Source organism: Coregonus lavaretus (genome assembly GCF_964263955.1).
Source record: "Coregonus lavaretus genome assembly, chromosome: 14".
Taxonomy (NCBI): domain Eukaryota; kingdom Metazoa; phylum Chordata; class Actinopteri; order Salmoniformes; family Salmonidae; genus Coregonus; species Coregonus lavaretus.
Genome location: NC_140001.1, coordinates 35,653,311 through 35,666,156, shown reverse-complemented (window position 1 = coordinate 35,666,156; position 12,846 = coordinate 35,653,311). Strand labels below are relative to the sequence as shown.

At 45.7% G+C, this 12,846-nt stretch overlaps 1 protein-coding gene across 1 annotated transcript in view; it reads right to left on the bottom strand.

Annotated features, from left to right (window-relative positions):
- Positions 1–12,846, bottom strand: part of slc4a5a (solute carrier family 4 member 5a) — a gene marked incomplete at both ends in the record, with an annotated part of 82,362 nt that overhangs the window by 34,333 nt on the left and 35,183 nt on the right. The window contains 4 exons of the mRNA XM_084177191.1: positions 10,560–10,688; positions 10,872–11,026; positions 11,386–11,473; positions 12,094–12,251. Of these exons, the coding sequence (XP_084033317.1) occupies positions 10,560–10,688; positions 10,872–11,026; positions 11,386–11,473; positions 12,094–12,251 (530 nt within the window). The remainder of the gene's footprint in view (positions 1–10,559; positions 10,689–10,871; positions 11,027–11,385; positions 11,474–12,093; positions 12,252–12,846) is intronic.

The following is a 12,846-nucleotide window of genomic DNA, read 5'->3' as shown; positions in this document are numbered from 1 at the left end:
CAGCCAACAGTGAGTTTCAGTAGTCCAGACAGGAGAGGACAAGTGCCTGGATTAGGACCTGCGCCGCTTCCTGTGTGAGGTAGGGTCGCACTCTACAGATGTTGTAGAGCATGAACCTGCAGGAGCGGGTCACCACTTTGATGTTTACAGAGAACGACAGTGTCAGAAGCTGATGTGGATGCGGTGTTGGAGTCAGGCGCAGAACACAGAAGCTTAGTCGAAAACTACTTTAATTGTCACAAAGACAAATACAAAATAACGGGCCTCAAAACACAGGAGGCGAGCGATTACGCAAACAGTGCGTAAAACACTAACAACTAGAAAACAAATAACATTCACCAGCGGACAGGTGGACAACAACACACAACTGCAAACAAAACCAAAGGAAACTTATAGGTGACATAATCAATACATAATACAAAACAGGTGCACCAACAAGACAAAACCAAACAAACATAGAGAACATCAAGCGGTAGCAGCTAGTACTCCGGGGACGACGAACGCCGAAGCCTGCCCGAACAAGGAGGAGGAGCAGTCTCGGCAGAATTCGTGACAGACAGGGTGTTGTCCAGAATATTTCATGCAAATATTCTAAAATCAGCATAAAAACAATATGCACATTTCAGGGTTTCCTTTAGGAAAATCTGACACCCGGACAACGTGACCAGCTAATTTTAATTGACCAGACATTGGAGAAATTTACCAGACATCCATATGCATTCAGATCCGACTTGGCGCAGCCAGCGCCATCCATCAATAAAAGAGGGATATTGGTCAAATGAGCCACAATTAGGCTACGTGTCCTAAAAAACAACCTATAACAAATGACAAAAACACTATTCATTGTGTTTCCATGTGTAGCATATGCAAAAATTCATAGGCACCTTTTTTTATTGGTTTTTAGGCCACTTTCCTGAAACAGTAATTGTCCACCTCACTCAGAGATTTGAGCACTAAGCATCAGTGCAGTGCATAGGCCTATATGCTGATGTGTCCACTGTAAGATATTCATATTAAAAAAAATATATAGCCTATATAAAGGAAGAGAAGCTTAGGCCTAGCCCCAGAGAGATAGAGAGAGATATGCCCGCGGCATGCTATGACACCGACATGCATTTCTTTATGTCAGATGGCTACAGCATCTGCTATACAGATATAGATGTATAGAAGGATGCTAATTCGTACATTTTTCGTTGGGCACGACGTACATCTCCGTTTTGGAGCAGGAGCTCCTAAACGTGTCGGTGCCCAGTCTGGGGCCGGCAACCAGTCCTACTACAGGGCTGGAATTTTCCACCGGTGCCCAGTCCAGCTCCGGTCAGCGGCTCCACTCCGGAGCCAGAGTAGTCCGCTCCACCGGGGTCCAGTTCAGCTCCGGTCAGCGGCTCCACTCCGGAGCCAGAGCAGTCCGCTCCACCGAGGTCCAGTTCAGCTCCGGTCAGCGGCTCCACTCCAGACCCAGAAGTCAGCCCCTCTCCAGGGTCGGGGCCTCCCACACCAGGGTCCAGACAGGGCTTGGTGCATCGCGGGAGGATTGCCGATCCAGGCCCAGACGTCAGCCCCTCTCCAGGTTCGGGTCTCCCACACCAGGGTCCAGACAGGGCTTGGTGCATTGTGGGGGGATTGCCGATCCAGGCCCAGACGTCAGCCCCTCTCCAGGTTCGGGTCTCCCACACCAGGGTCCAGACAGGGCTTGGTGCATCGCGGGAGGATTACCGATCCAGGCCCAGACGTCAGCCTCTCTCCAGGTTCGGGTCTCCCACACCAGGGTCCAGACAGGGCTTGGTGCATCGTGGGAGGAAGGAGAGGGGAAGCATCGCGCCGAGGTCCAGACCAGACCAGGGATGCAACGGGGAGGCAGAGAGGAAGAGGTCGTCACGCCCGGAGCCGGATCCGCCTCCGAAGCTGAAAGCCCACCCGGACCCTCCCCTAATGAGTCAGGTTGGTGCGGCCGGAGTACGCACCTTTGGGGGGGGGGGGGGGGGGGGGGGGGGTACTGTCACGCCCAGACCTGGAGAGACTGTTATTATCTGGGTAGTTTGGTCAGGGTGTGAAAATCTAAGTTTTGTAGTTCTATGTTTGGCCGGGTGTGGTTCCCAATCAGAGGCAGCTGTCGCTCGTTGTCTCTGATTGGGGGTCATACTTAGGCAGCCAGTTTTCCTGCCTGGGTTGTGGGATCTTGTTTGTGTTCCTGTTAGGCTGGTGTGTGTATAGCCCTTTGGACTTCACGTTACGTTGTTTCTTGTTTTGGTGTTTATTGGGTGAACAAACATGTACGCTTTTCACGATGCACCTTGGTCCGACCCGTCTCTCAACGTTCGTGACATGGTCCCATGTTTCATGTGCTGAAATAAAAGATACCAGAAACGTTCCATATGCACAAAAAGCTTATTTCTCTCAAATGTTGTGCACAAAACCTGTTAGTGAGCATTTCTCCTTTGCCAAGATAATCCATCCACCTTACAGGTGTGGCATATCAAGAAGCTGATTAAACAGCATGATCATTACACAGGTGCACCTTGTGCTGGGGACAATAAAAGGCCACTCTAAAATGTGCAGTTTTGTCACAAAACACAATGCCAAAGATGTCTCAAGTTTTGATTGAGTGTGCAATTGGCATGCTGACTACAGGAATACCCACCAGAGCTATTGCCAGATAATTGAATGTTCATTTCTCTACCATAAGCCATCTCCAATGTCGTTTTAGAGAATTTGGCAGTACGTCCAACCGGCCTCAGAACCGCAGACCACGTGTAACCACGTCAGCCCAGGACCTCCACATCAGGCTTCTTCACCTGCGGGATCATGAAAGAACAGCGCCGGAGAAGATGGCTGCCGTTTTACAGCCCTCTAACCAATTGTACTATTATGTGTGTTTTTCCGCGATATTTGTAATTTATTTTGTACATAATGTTTCTGCCATCGTCTCTTATAACCAAAAAGAGCTCCTGGATATCAGGACAGCGATTACTCACCTCGTATTGGATGAAGATTTTTTCTTCAAAGAGGCGGCCGCAAAGGATATCCTACAGACACCAGACAAGGCCCAAATCCCTGTCATTCGCATGAGGAAGAGACGGAGATATCGTGGACGTAGGTCGGGGTGCCTTGTAAGGATCCGACGGCGAGCGAGTAAACTGCCGCTCCCATCAATCCTTTTAGCCAATCTTCAATCATTGGAGAACAAATTGGATGACCTAAGATTACGGTTATCCTACCAACGGGACATTAAAAACTGTAATATCTTATGTTTCACCGAGTCGTGGCTGAACGACGACATGGACAACATACAGCTAGTGGGCTATACGCTACATCGGCAGGATAGAACGGCTGACTCCGGTAAGACAAGGGGTGGTGGTCTGTGTATATTTGTAAACAACAGCTGGTGCACAAAATCAAATACTAAGGGAAGTCTCAAGGTTTTGCTCATCTGAGGTAGAGTATCTCATGATAAGCTGTAGACCACACTATTTACCAAGAGAGTTTTCATCTATATTTTTCATAGCTGTCTATTTACCACCACAAACCAATGCTGGCATTAAGATTGCACTGAATGAGCTGTATAAGGCCATAAATCAACAGGAAAACGCTCATCCAGATGCAGCGCTCCTAGTGGCCGGGGACTTTAATGCAGGGAAACTTAAATCAGTTCTACCTAATTTCTACCAGCATGTTAAATGTGCAACCAGAGGAAAAAAAACTCTAGACCACCTTTACTCCACACACAGAGACGCATACAAAGCTCTCCCTCGCCCTCCATTTGGCAAATCTGACCATAACTCTATCCTCCTGATTCCTGCTTATAAGCAAAAACTAAAGCAGGAAGCACCAGTGACTCGGTTAATAAAAAAGTGGTCAGATGACACAGATGCTAAGCTACAGGACTGTTTTGCTAGCACAGACTGGAACATGTTCCGGGATTCTTCAGATAGCATTGAGGAGTACACCACATCAGTCACTGGCTTCATCAATAAGTGCATCGATGATGTCGTCCCCACAGTGACCGTACGTACATACCCCAACCAGAAGCCATGGATTACAGGAAACATCCGCACTGAGCTAAAGGGTAGAGCTGCCGCTTTCAAGGAGCGGGACTCTAACCCGGACGCTTATAAGAAATCCCGCTATGCCCTCCGACGAACCATCAAACAGGCAAAGAGTCAATACAGGACTAAGATTGAATTGTACTACACTGGCTCTGACGCTCGTCGGATGTGGCAGGGCTTGAAAACTATTACAGACTACAAAGGGAAGCACAGCCGTGAGCTTCCCAGTGACACAAGACTTCCAGACGAGCTAAACCACTTCTATGCTCGCTTCGAGGCAAGCAACACTGAAGCATGCATGAGAGCACCAGCTGTTCCAGATGACTATGTGATCACGCTCTCCGTAGCCGATGTGAGTAAGACTTTTAAGCAGGTCAACATTCACAAGGCCGAAGGGCCAGACTGATTACCAGGACGTGTACTCCGAGCATGCGCTGACCAACTGGCAAGTGTCTTCACTGACATTTTCAACATGTCCCTGACTGAGTCTGTAATACCAACATGTTTCAAGCAGACCACCATAGTCCCCGTGCCCAAGGACTCTAAGATAACCAGCCTAAATGACTACCGACCCGTAGCACTGACGTCTGTAGCCATGAAGTGCTTTGAAAGGCTGGTCATGGCTCACATCAACAGCATTATCCCAGAAACCCTAGACCCACTCCAATTTGCATACCGCCCCAACAGATCCACAGATGATGCAATCTCTATTGCACTCCACACTGCCCTTCCCACCTGGACAAGAGGAACACCTATGTGAGAATGCTATTCATTGACTACAGCTCAGCATTCAACACCAAAGTGCCCTCAAAGCTCATCACTAAGCTAAGGATCCTGTGACTAAACACCTCCCTCTGCAACTGGATCCTGGACTTCCTGACGGGCCGCCCCCAAGTGGTAAGGGTAGGTAACAACACATCTGCCACACTGATCTCAACACGGGGGCCCCTCAGGGGTGCGTGCTCAGTCCCCTCCTGTACTCCCTGTTCACCCATGACTGCATGGCCAGGCACGACTCCAACACCATCATTAAGTTTGCCGACGACACAACAGTGGTAGGCCTGATCACCGACAACGATGAGACAGCCTATAGGGAGGAGGTCAGAGACCTGGCCGTGTGGTGCCAGGACAACAACCTCTTCCTCAACGTGACCAAGACAAAGGAGATGATTGTGGACTACAGGAAAAAAAAGAGGACTGAGCACGCCCCCATTCTCATCGACGGGGCTGTAGTGGAACAGGTTGAGAGCTTCAAGTTCCTTGGTGTCCACATCACCAACGAACTATCATGGTCCAAACACACCAAGACAGTCGTGAAGAGGGCACGACAAAGCCTATTCCCCCTCAGGAGACTGAAAAGATTTGGCATGGGTCCTCAGATCCTCAAAAAATTCTACAGCTGCACCATCGAGAGCATCCTGACTGGTTGCATCACCGCCTGGTATGGCAACTGCTTGGCCTCCGACCGCAAGGCACTACAGAGGGTAGTGCGTACGGCCCAGTACATCACTGGGGCCAAGCTTCCTGCCATCCAGGACCTCTATACCAGGCGGTGTCAGAGGAAAGCCCTCAAAATTGTCAAAGACTACAGCCACCCTAGTCATAGACTGTTCTCTCTGCTACCGCACAGCAAGCGGTACCGGAGTGCCAAGTCTAGGTCCAAAAGACTTCTCAACAGCTTCTACCCCCAAGCCATAAGACTCCTGAACAGCTAATCATGGCTACCCAGACTATTTGCACTGCCCCCCCACCCCATCCTTTTACGCTGCTGCTACTCTGTTAATTATTTATGCATAGTCACTTTAACTCTGCCCACATGTACATATTACTTCAACTACCTCAACTAGCCGGTGCCCCCGCACATTGACTCTGCACCGGTACCCCCCTGTATATATAGCCTCCCTACAGTTATTTTATTTTACTTCTGCTCTTTTTTTCTCAACACTTTTTTTGTTGTTGTTTTATTTTTACTTTTTTGTTTAAAATAAATGCACTGTTGGTTAAGGGCTGTCAGTAAGCATTTCACTGTAATGTCTGCACCTGTTGTATTCGGCGCATGTGGCCAATAAAATTTGATTTGATTTGATCTGAGACCAGCCACCTGGACAGCTGATGAATTTGAGGAGTATTTATGTCTGTAATAAAGACCTTTTGTGGGGAAAAACTAATTCTGATTGGCTGGGCCTGGCTCCCCAGTGGGTGGGCCTATGCCCTCCCAGGCCCACCCATGGCTGCTCCCCTGCCCAGTCATGTGAAATCCATAGATTAGTGCCTAATGAATTTATTTCAATTGACTGACTTCCTTATATTAACTGTAACTCAGTAAAATCGTTGAAATTGTTGCATGTTGCGTTTATATTTTTGTTCAGTAAATAAGCTTACAATAATAACAATGATATACAATAATAATAATACAAATGATAAAAACTAATTATTATAAATAAATGTAAGTTCCAAAATTGCATCCTACCTAAATAAGGAGTTGTACAGTAGCCTACATTCTTCTCATCTTAGTCCACTACAATATTGAAACTTATATTACATTCCCCTTGTAGGCTTTTCACTAAAGGCATACTCTTTTTCCTCTCTTTTGTTTTACTTCAATGAAAAAGGCCTCCATCTTCACAATCAACAGTGGCCTAGGCCAAGGCTCCTCTCTCGCTCTCTCTCTCCTCAGCAGCAGGCGCATGTGCCCGCAAGGCGTGAGAGAATGGTGCTGAAGCGCAAATCTGGGGTGTCAGCTATGATAGACAACCTCTCCTGGACAATTTGGCTTCAATTTAATTTATTAGCTTTTAATTTTTTTATCAGCCAAATGCCAGCAATTACCAGCTAAGGGAAACCCTGGAGAATTTTCCCATCAGACTTGTGTTTCCATCAAATTGACTTGTTTCAGATAAAAGTCTGTTTGTAAATATGTAGTGCACATAAAAATACAGTTTGAGGTTAAATTCCCATATACCAAATAAAAAAATTGGTTTCCATGGCATTTTCAACTCTAGGCATACTGATGATGATTTTTTCACAGAAAATGTTGAGTAGGTATAGCGAATGTGCCCACTCTGGTATTGGCATGTGCGCTCTAGCCAACATCTTGCAGATACAGTGCAGGCATAGCCTACTACATGATGAGATTATTATGGGCAGAAGTGAGATTATTTGTATTTGTCAAATGGCAGCCAAGCATCGATCATCATGTCACCAGAATAAGACCCTCGATATTTATTGAAAGGAGCATCAACCTCATCACTGTGCACTTTCACCACCCTGTGAAGTTCATCGTAATTTATTTAATCTGTAGCCTAATAAACTGCATGCTTTCCCATGATGTGGTGACATTTATCAGACATGTAGGCTACTTTTCTCGCATAAAAAGGTTGAATGGAAAACTGGTTAATGTCAAGCCATTTTGAGGATGCTGGAATTATATTTTGGATTATTGTGCACATGCCTACAGGATACTTTTTAAGTAGCCTAATCAGATTAAAACATTGTGACTGGTTATGTTCATGCCACATATAAAAAGTCATACATTTTATAAGTTAAATGATAATAGGCTATATTGAAGCGTTAGGTTCTAGGTGTGTGAGGAATAGCTGCTCGGATTGGAGAGGAGGCAGAGCATGTGTTAAGCTTTCCTTAAAAACTGGGCCTGCCGTGAGCATATGTGGCCACCTTATTACAGGACGACTTGGGAGAATGATGATCTGAAACAGACAGCACATTCAGTATCAGAAGTAAAAATACAGCCAGACTGGCCTGCTACTGTGCCTTTCTAGTCCTTATAAACTGTTGAGTGTAGACCCACAACTGATCTGTTATTCAAATTACATTTTCACTATAGAATGTTGTACTCACTTGAAAACAATAATGCAATTATTAATTGCATTGTGGTGTTGTAGGCTAGTCTAGGTAGGATCATTTTATTGCCCCTAAATAAGATCAATAGGGGATATTTTTTTGCTGTGTGTTTTTTTTTTTTTTTTTTTTTTCACCTTTATTTAACCAGGTAAGCCAGTTGAGAACAAGTTCTCATTTACAACTGCGACATGGCCAAGATAAAGCAAAGCAGTGCAATGAAAACAACAACAACACAGAGTTACATATGGGATAAACAAAAACGTACAGTCAATAACACAATAGAAAAATTGAAAATCTATATACAGTGTGTGCAAATGTAGTAAGTTATGGAGGTAAGGCAATAAATAGGCCATAGTGCAAAATAATTACAATTTAGTATTAACACTGGAGTGATAGATGTGCAGAAGATGATGTGCAAATAGAGATACTGGGGTGCAAATTAGCAAAATAAATAACAATATGGGGATGAGGTAGTTGGGTGGGCTAATTAAAGATGGGCTGTGTACAGGTGCAGTGATCGGTAAGCTGCTCTGACAACTGATGCTTAAAGTTAGTGAGGGAGATAGTCTCCAGCTTCAGAGATTTTTGCAGTTCGTTCCAGTCATTGGCAGCAGAGAACTGGAAGGAATGGCGGCCAAAGGAGGTGTTGGCTTTGGGGATGACCAGTGAGATATACCTGCTGGAGCGCATACTACGGGTGGGTGTTGCTATGTTGACCAATGAGCTAAGATAAGGCGGGGATTTGCCTAGCAGTGATTTATAGATGACCTGGAGCCAGTGGGTTTGGCGACGAATATGTAGTGAGGGCCAGCCAACGAGAGCGTACAAGTCACAATGGTGTGTAATATATGGGGCTTTGGTGACAAAACGGATGGCACTGTGATAGACTACATCCAATTTGCTGAGTAGAGTGTTGGAGGCTATTTTGTGAATGACATCACTGAAGTCGAGCACGGCGCTTGTAACACCAGGGTAGTGGGTTCGATCCCCGGGACCACCCATACACAAAAATGTATGCACGCATGACTGTAAGTCGCTTTGGATAAAAGCGTCTGCTAAATGGCATATTATTATTATTATTATTATTATTATATTATTAAGTCAAGGATCGGTAAGATAGTCAGTTTTACGAGGGCATGTTTGGCAGCGTGACCCGCAGAGAGTAGTGATTCTAGTCGGGCGGGCGGGTGCAAGCAGCGTTCGATTGAAGAGAATGCATTTAGTTTTACTAGCGTTTAAGAGCAATTGGAGGCTACGGAAGGAGTGTTGTATGGCATTGAAGCTCGTTTGGAGGTTTGTTAACACAGTGTCCAATGAAGGGCCAGATGTATACAAAATGGTGTCGTCTGCGTAGAGGTGGATCTGAGAGTCACCAGCAGCAAGAGCGACACCATTGATATACACAGAGAATAGAGTCGGCCCGAGAATTGAACCCAGTGGCACCCCCATAGAGACTGCCAGAGGTCCAGACAACAGGCCCTCCGATTTGACACATTGAACTCTATCTGAGAAGTAGTTGGTGAACCAGGCGAGGCAGTCATTTGAGAAACCAAGGCTATTTAGTCTGCCAATAAGAATGTGGTGATTGACAGAGTTGAAAGCCTTGGCCAGGTCGATGAAGACGGCTGCACAATACTGTCTTTTATCGATCGCGGTTATAATATCGTTTAGGACCTTGAGCGTGGCTGAGGTGCACCATGACCAACTCGGAAACCAGATTGCATAGCGGAGAAGGTATGGTGGGATTCGAAATGGTTGGTGATCTATTTGTTAACTTGGCTTTCAAATACTTTCAAAAGGCAGGGCAGGATGGATATAGGTCTGTAACAGTTTGGATCTAGAGTGTCACCCCCTTTGAAGAGGGGGATGACCGCGGCAGCTTTCCAATCTCTGGGGATCTCAGACGATACGAAAGAGAGGTTGAACAGGCTAGTAATAGGGGTTGCGACAATTTCAGCGGCTAATTTTAGAAAGAAAGGGTCCAAATTGTAGGGGTCCAGATTTTGCAGCTCTTTCAGAACATCAGCTATCTGAATTTGGGTGAAGGAGAAGCATGGGCAAGTTGCAGCGGGGGGTGCAGAGCTGGTGGCCGGGGTAGGGGTAGCCAGGTGGAAAGCGTGGCCAGCCGTAGCAAAATGCTTGTTGAAATACTCGATTATCGTAGATTGATCGGTGGTGACAGTGTTTCCTAGCCTCAGTGCAGTGGGCAGCTGGGAGGAGGTGCTCTTATTCTCATGTCTTCACTGTTCTTTCATGCGCTTAGAGGGCAGGATAGACTGTTAGACTGGTAGACTATACTGACCTATGTTATAGTAAAAGTTAGCACACGGAAAAGCATAGTGCATAAGGGAAGTACCAAAACACCTTGATATAGGGGAGGTGCATGCAAGCAGATGAGGAAATGTGTCTAGGATGGAAGACATTATATAGTAAAACCTCCAAAAGTGCGAATGTAAGACAGGGAAAAAACACACTACCCTCCCCAGCTCTAGTACCAGTTCCACTCAAGTACTCTACCTCATATCTCAATTCACTCAGTAGCATTTCTCTCTTATCCCAGTTCAGACCCAGTTCCTTTCACATTATCATTCTTCCTAATCTCCTAACATACATGTAAAAGGTGTCAATCCCAGTTCTCAACCAGTAGCCTACCTCCCAGTGTGTGCCAGCTCTTCTCCCAGTTCGTGAGCCACTGGCATCTCCTCATCCTCCGCGTGGCCTCCACTTCCTCCCACCGTACCGTTCGCCTGACCCAGCTCATTCAGAGAGTGCACTGACTTCCTGTACACAGAAGGAATAAACACAGGAAGAGAGGGAAGGGAAGTGTTGATGGCAGAAATACTGAGAAGGACCTCATATCTGGGTCTTAGAGGTCAGAAGTGACTTTTGTAGTGTGGGGAAATGATTACGTAATGGAACTAACCTAGATTAACCTAGATTAGAAAACCTAAATATGACTCCAACCTCTTGTCAGCCGTGGGCACCTTCTTAGGGGGCTCGATACGGATTTTGGGGTCCCACTCTCCGGGTGGCAGCACGATTACCTCATCCAAGAACTCATCTATACCTGCAATCAGATCCTCTCGATCTCTAGCCTTGTACGCCACATCACTAAAGAGCTAGAGGGGGGAGGGGGGGGGGGGGGGGGGGTGGAGTGAGAAAGAAAGATAGATCATTATTATGCACTGCTGCACAACCTATCTGATTTAGGACCTGTCCTGTCCCCTCATAAAGTAATGGGATGTAAACCCAGGGAACTATTCCTAATTTATGACCGTGGTGGGACTCTGTTCAAAACATGTCAATGTCCATGATAGTGACAGGTGAGGCTGAACGGTACCAACAGCAAGCCATGGAGGCCTCATTATCAGTACGTGAAGTCCACACATTTTTGGCTGACTCAAGTTGCCAGACAATCATGCCTGTATTTCCATGTCATCTGTATTCAAGAAAAAAAAACACATTGACAGAAACTTACATCATCCACCATTAGAGTAGCTATTGCTCGACCAATCTGATTATAGGACTTGGCTTTTCCTGTGGGCCCCAACAGAAGAAACAGGAATCTGTGGTAGTGTGGGGAAAAAGACACCTCAACAATGGCTCACAAAATGTCAAAAGATGTGCTCACATGGGCATAAGAACAGATACAAAGGAGTAGGAAAGGCAGCAATTATGTACAGTATGTGTAAACTATGTCAGACCACAGACCAACATTTTGTACATTTTTGTCATTTTGCAGACACTTATCCAGTGTGACCTACATGCAGTGCATTCAACTAAGGATAGATTAGGTAGTGGGGATAAAATAGACACCTCAACAATGGTTTAGGGCTCATGTTTGCATGGGCATAAGAACAGATACGGAGAGAAAAACTAGAGACAGAAAAAAAGAGTGAGAGAGCGAGAGACAGAGAGAGAGAGAGAGAGAGAGAGAGAGAGAGAGAGAGAGAGAGAGAGAGAGAGAGAGAGAGAGAGAGAGAGAGAGAGAGAGAGAGAGAGAGAGAGAGAGAGAGAGAGAGAGAGAGAGAGAGAGAGAGAGAGAGAGAGAGAGAGAGAGAGAGAGAGAGAGAGAGAGAGAGAGAGAGAGAGAGAGAGAGAGAAACAGATAGACAGACAGAGAGGAGTAAGGGGTAATGTGAATATACATGCTAATGTGTCAGACAGGCAGGCAGACAGCCATTACCTGGTGGGCACAGGAACCTCAGTGAGTCCTCCCAGAGTGGTGGCCTGTGCCAGGCGGACAAAGGCTACAAAGGGCTTATCCAGGAAGTCCACTTCACCCACTAGCACATTAGACGCCTCAGCATCTCTAGGAATCTTTTTCATGAACTTATTCCTTAGCTATGGAGGGAGGGAGGGACAAGAAGGACAGAGTCAGAGAGAGATGATACATCATGGCATATACTGTATGGTATGGACACTGGATTTCTTGTCAGCATAACTGACAAAAATGTAAGGTGAAATTGCATCATATTTTCAAGTTCAAGTCCTAGTCCTAGTTTTTCTTTTATATACCCACATAAATATCACTATATGACACTAATAAATTATTCAAATCCGACAGTGAAAGCATAAAATATGTGCATACAATAGTTTTCTCCTTCTTGACATTGTCATTGTGTTCTAACAATGCCTTTAGGCTTCTATCTATCCACTCAATGATCTGTTTGAAGAACATCATTACATTTCACCTCAGTGCTCTCCTGGCAGCATATGTTTTTGATGGATAACAAAACTAGTCTCTGAGCGTAAATTCTAATTAATGTAAAAAATCCTAAATCCTGGGGCTTGAATATGTGAAATGTGGCCTAGTCTATCAGTTCCACACTGGTACATTACTTACTGTATACATGTATGCCCCTACGTGTAGTATAAACCACTCAACCATAGACTAAACAGTGAGGGCAGTTTGAAAAGATTGGGATAGCCTGGAAGC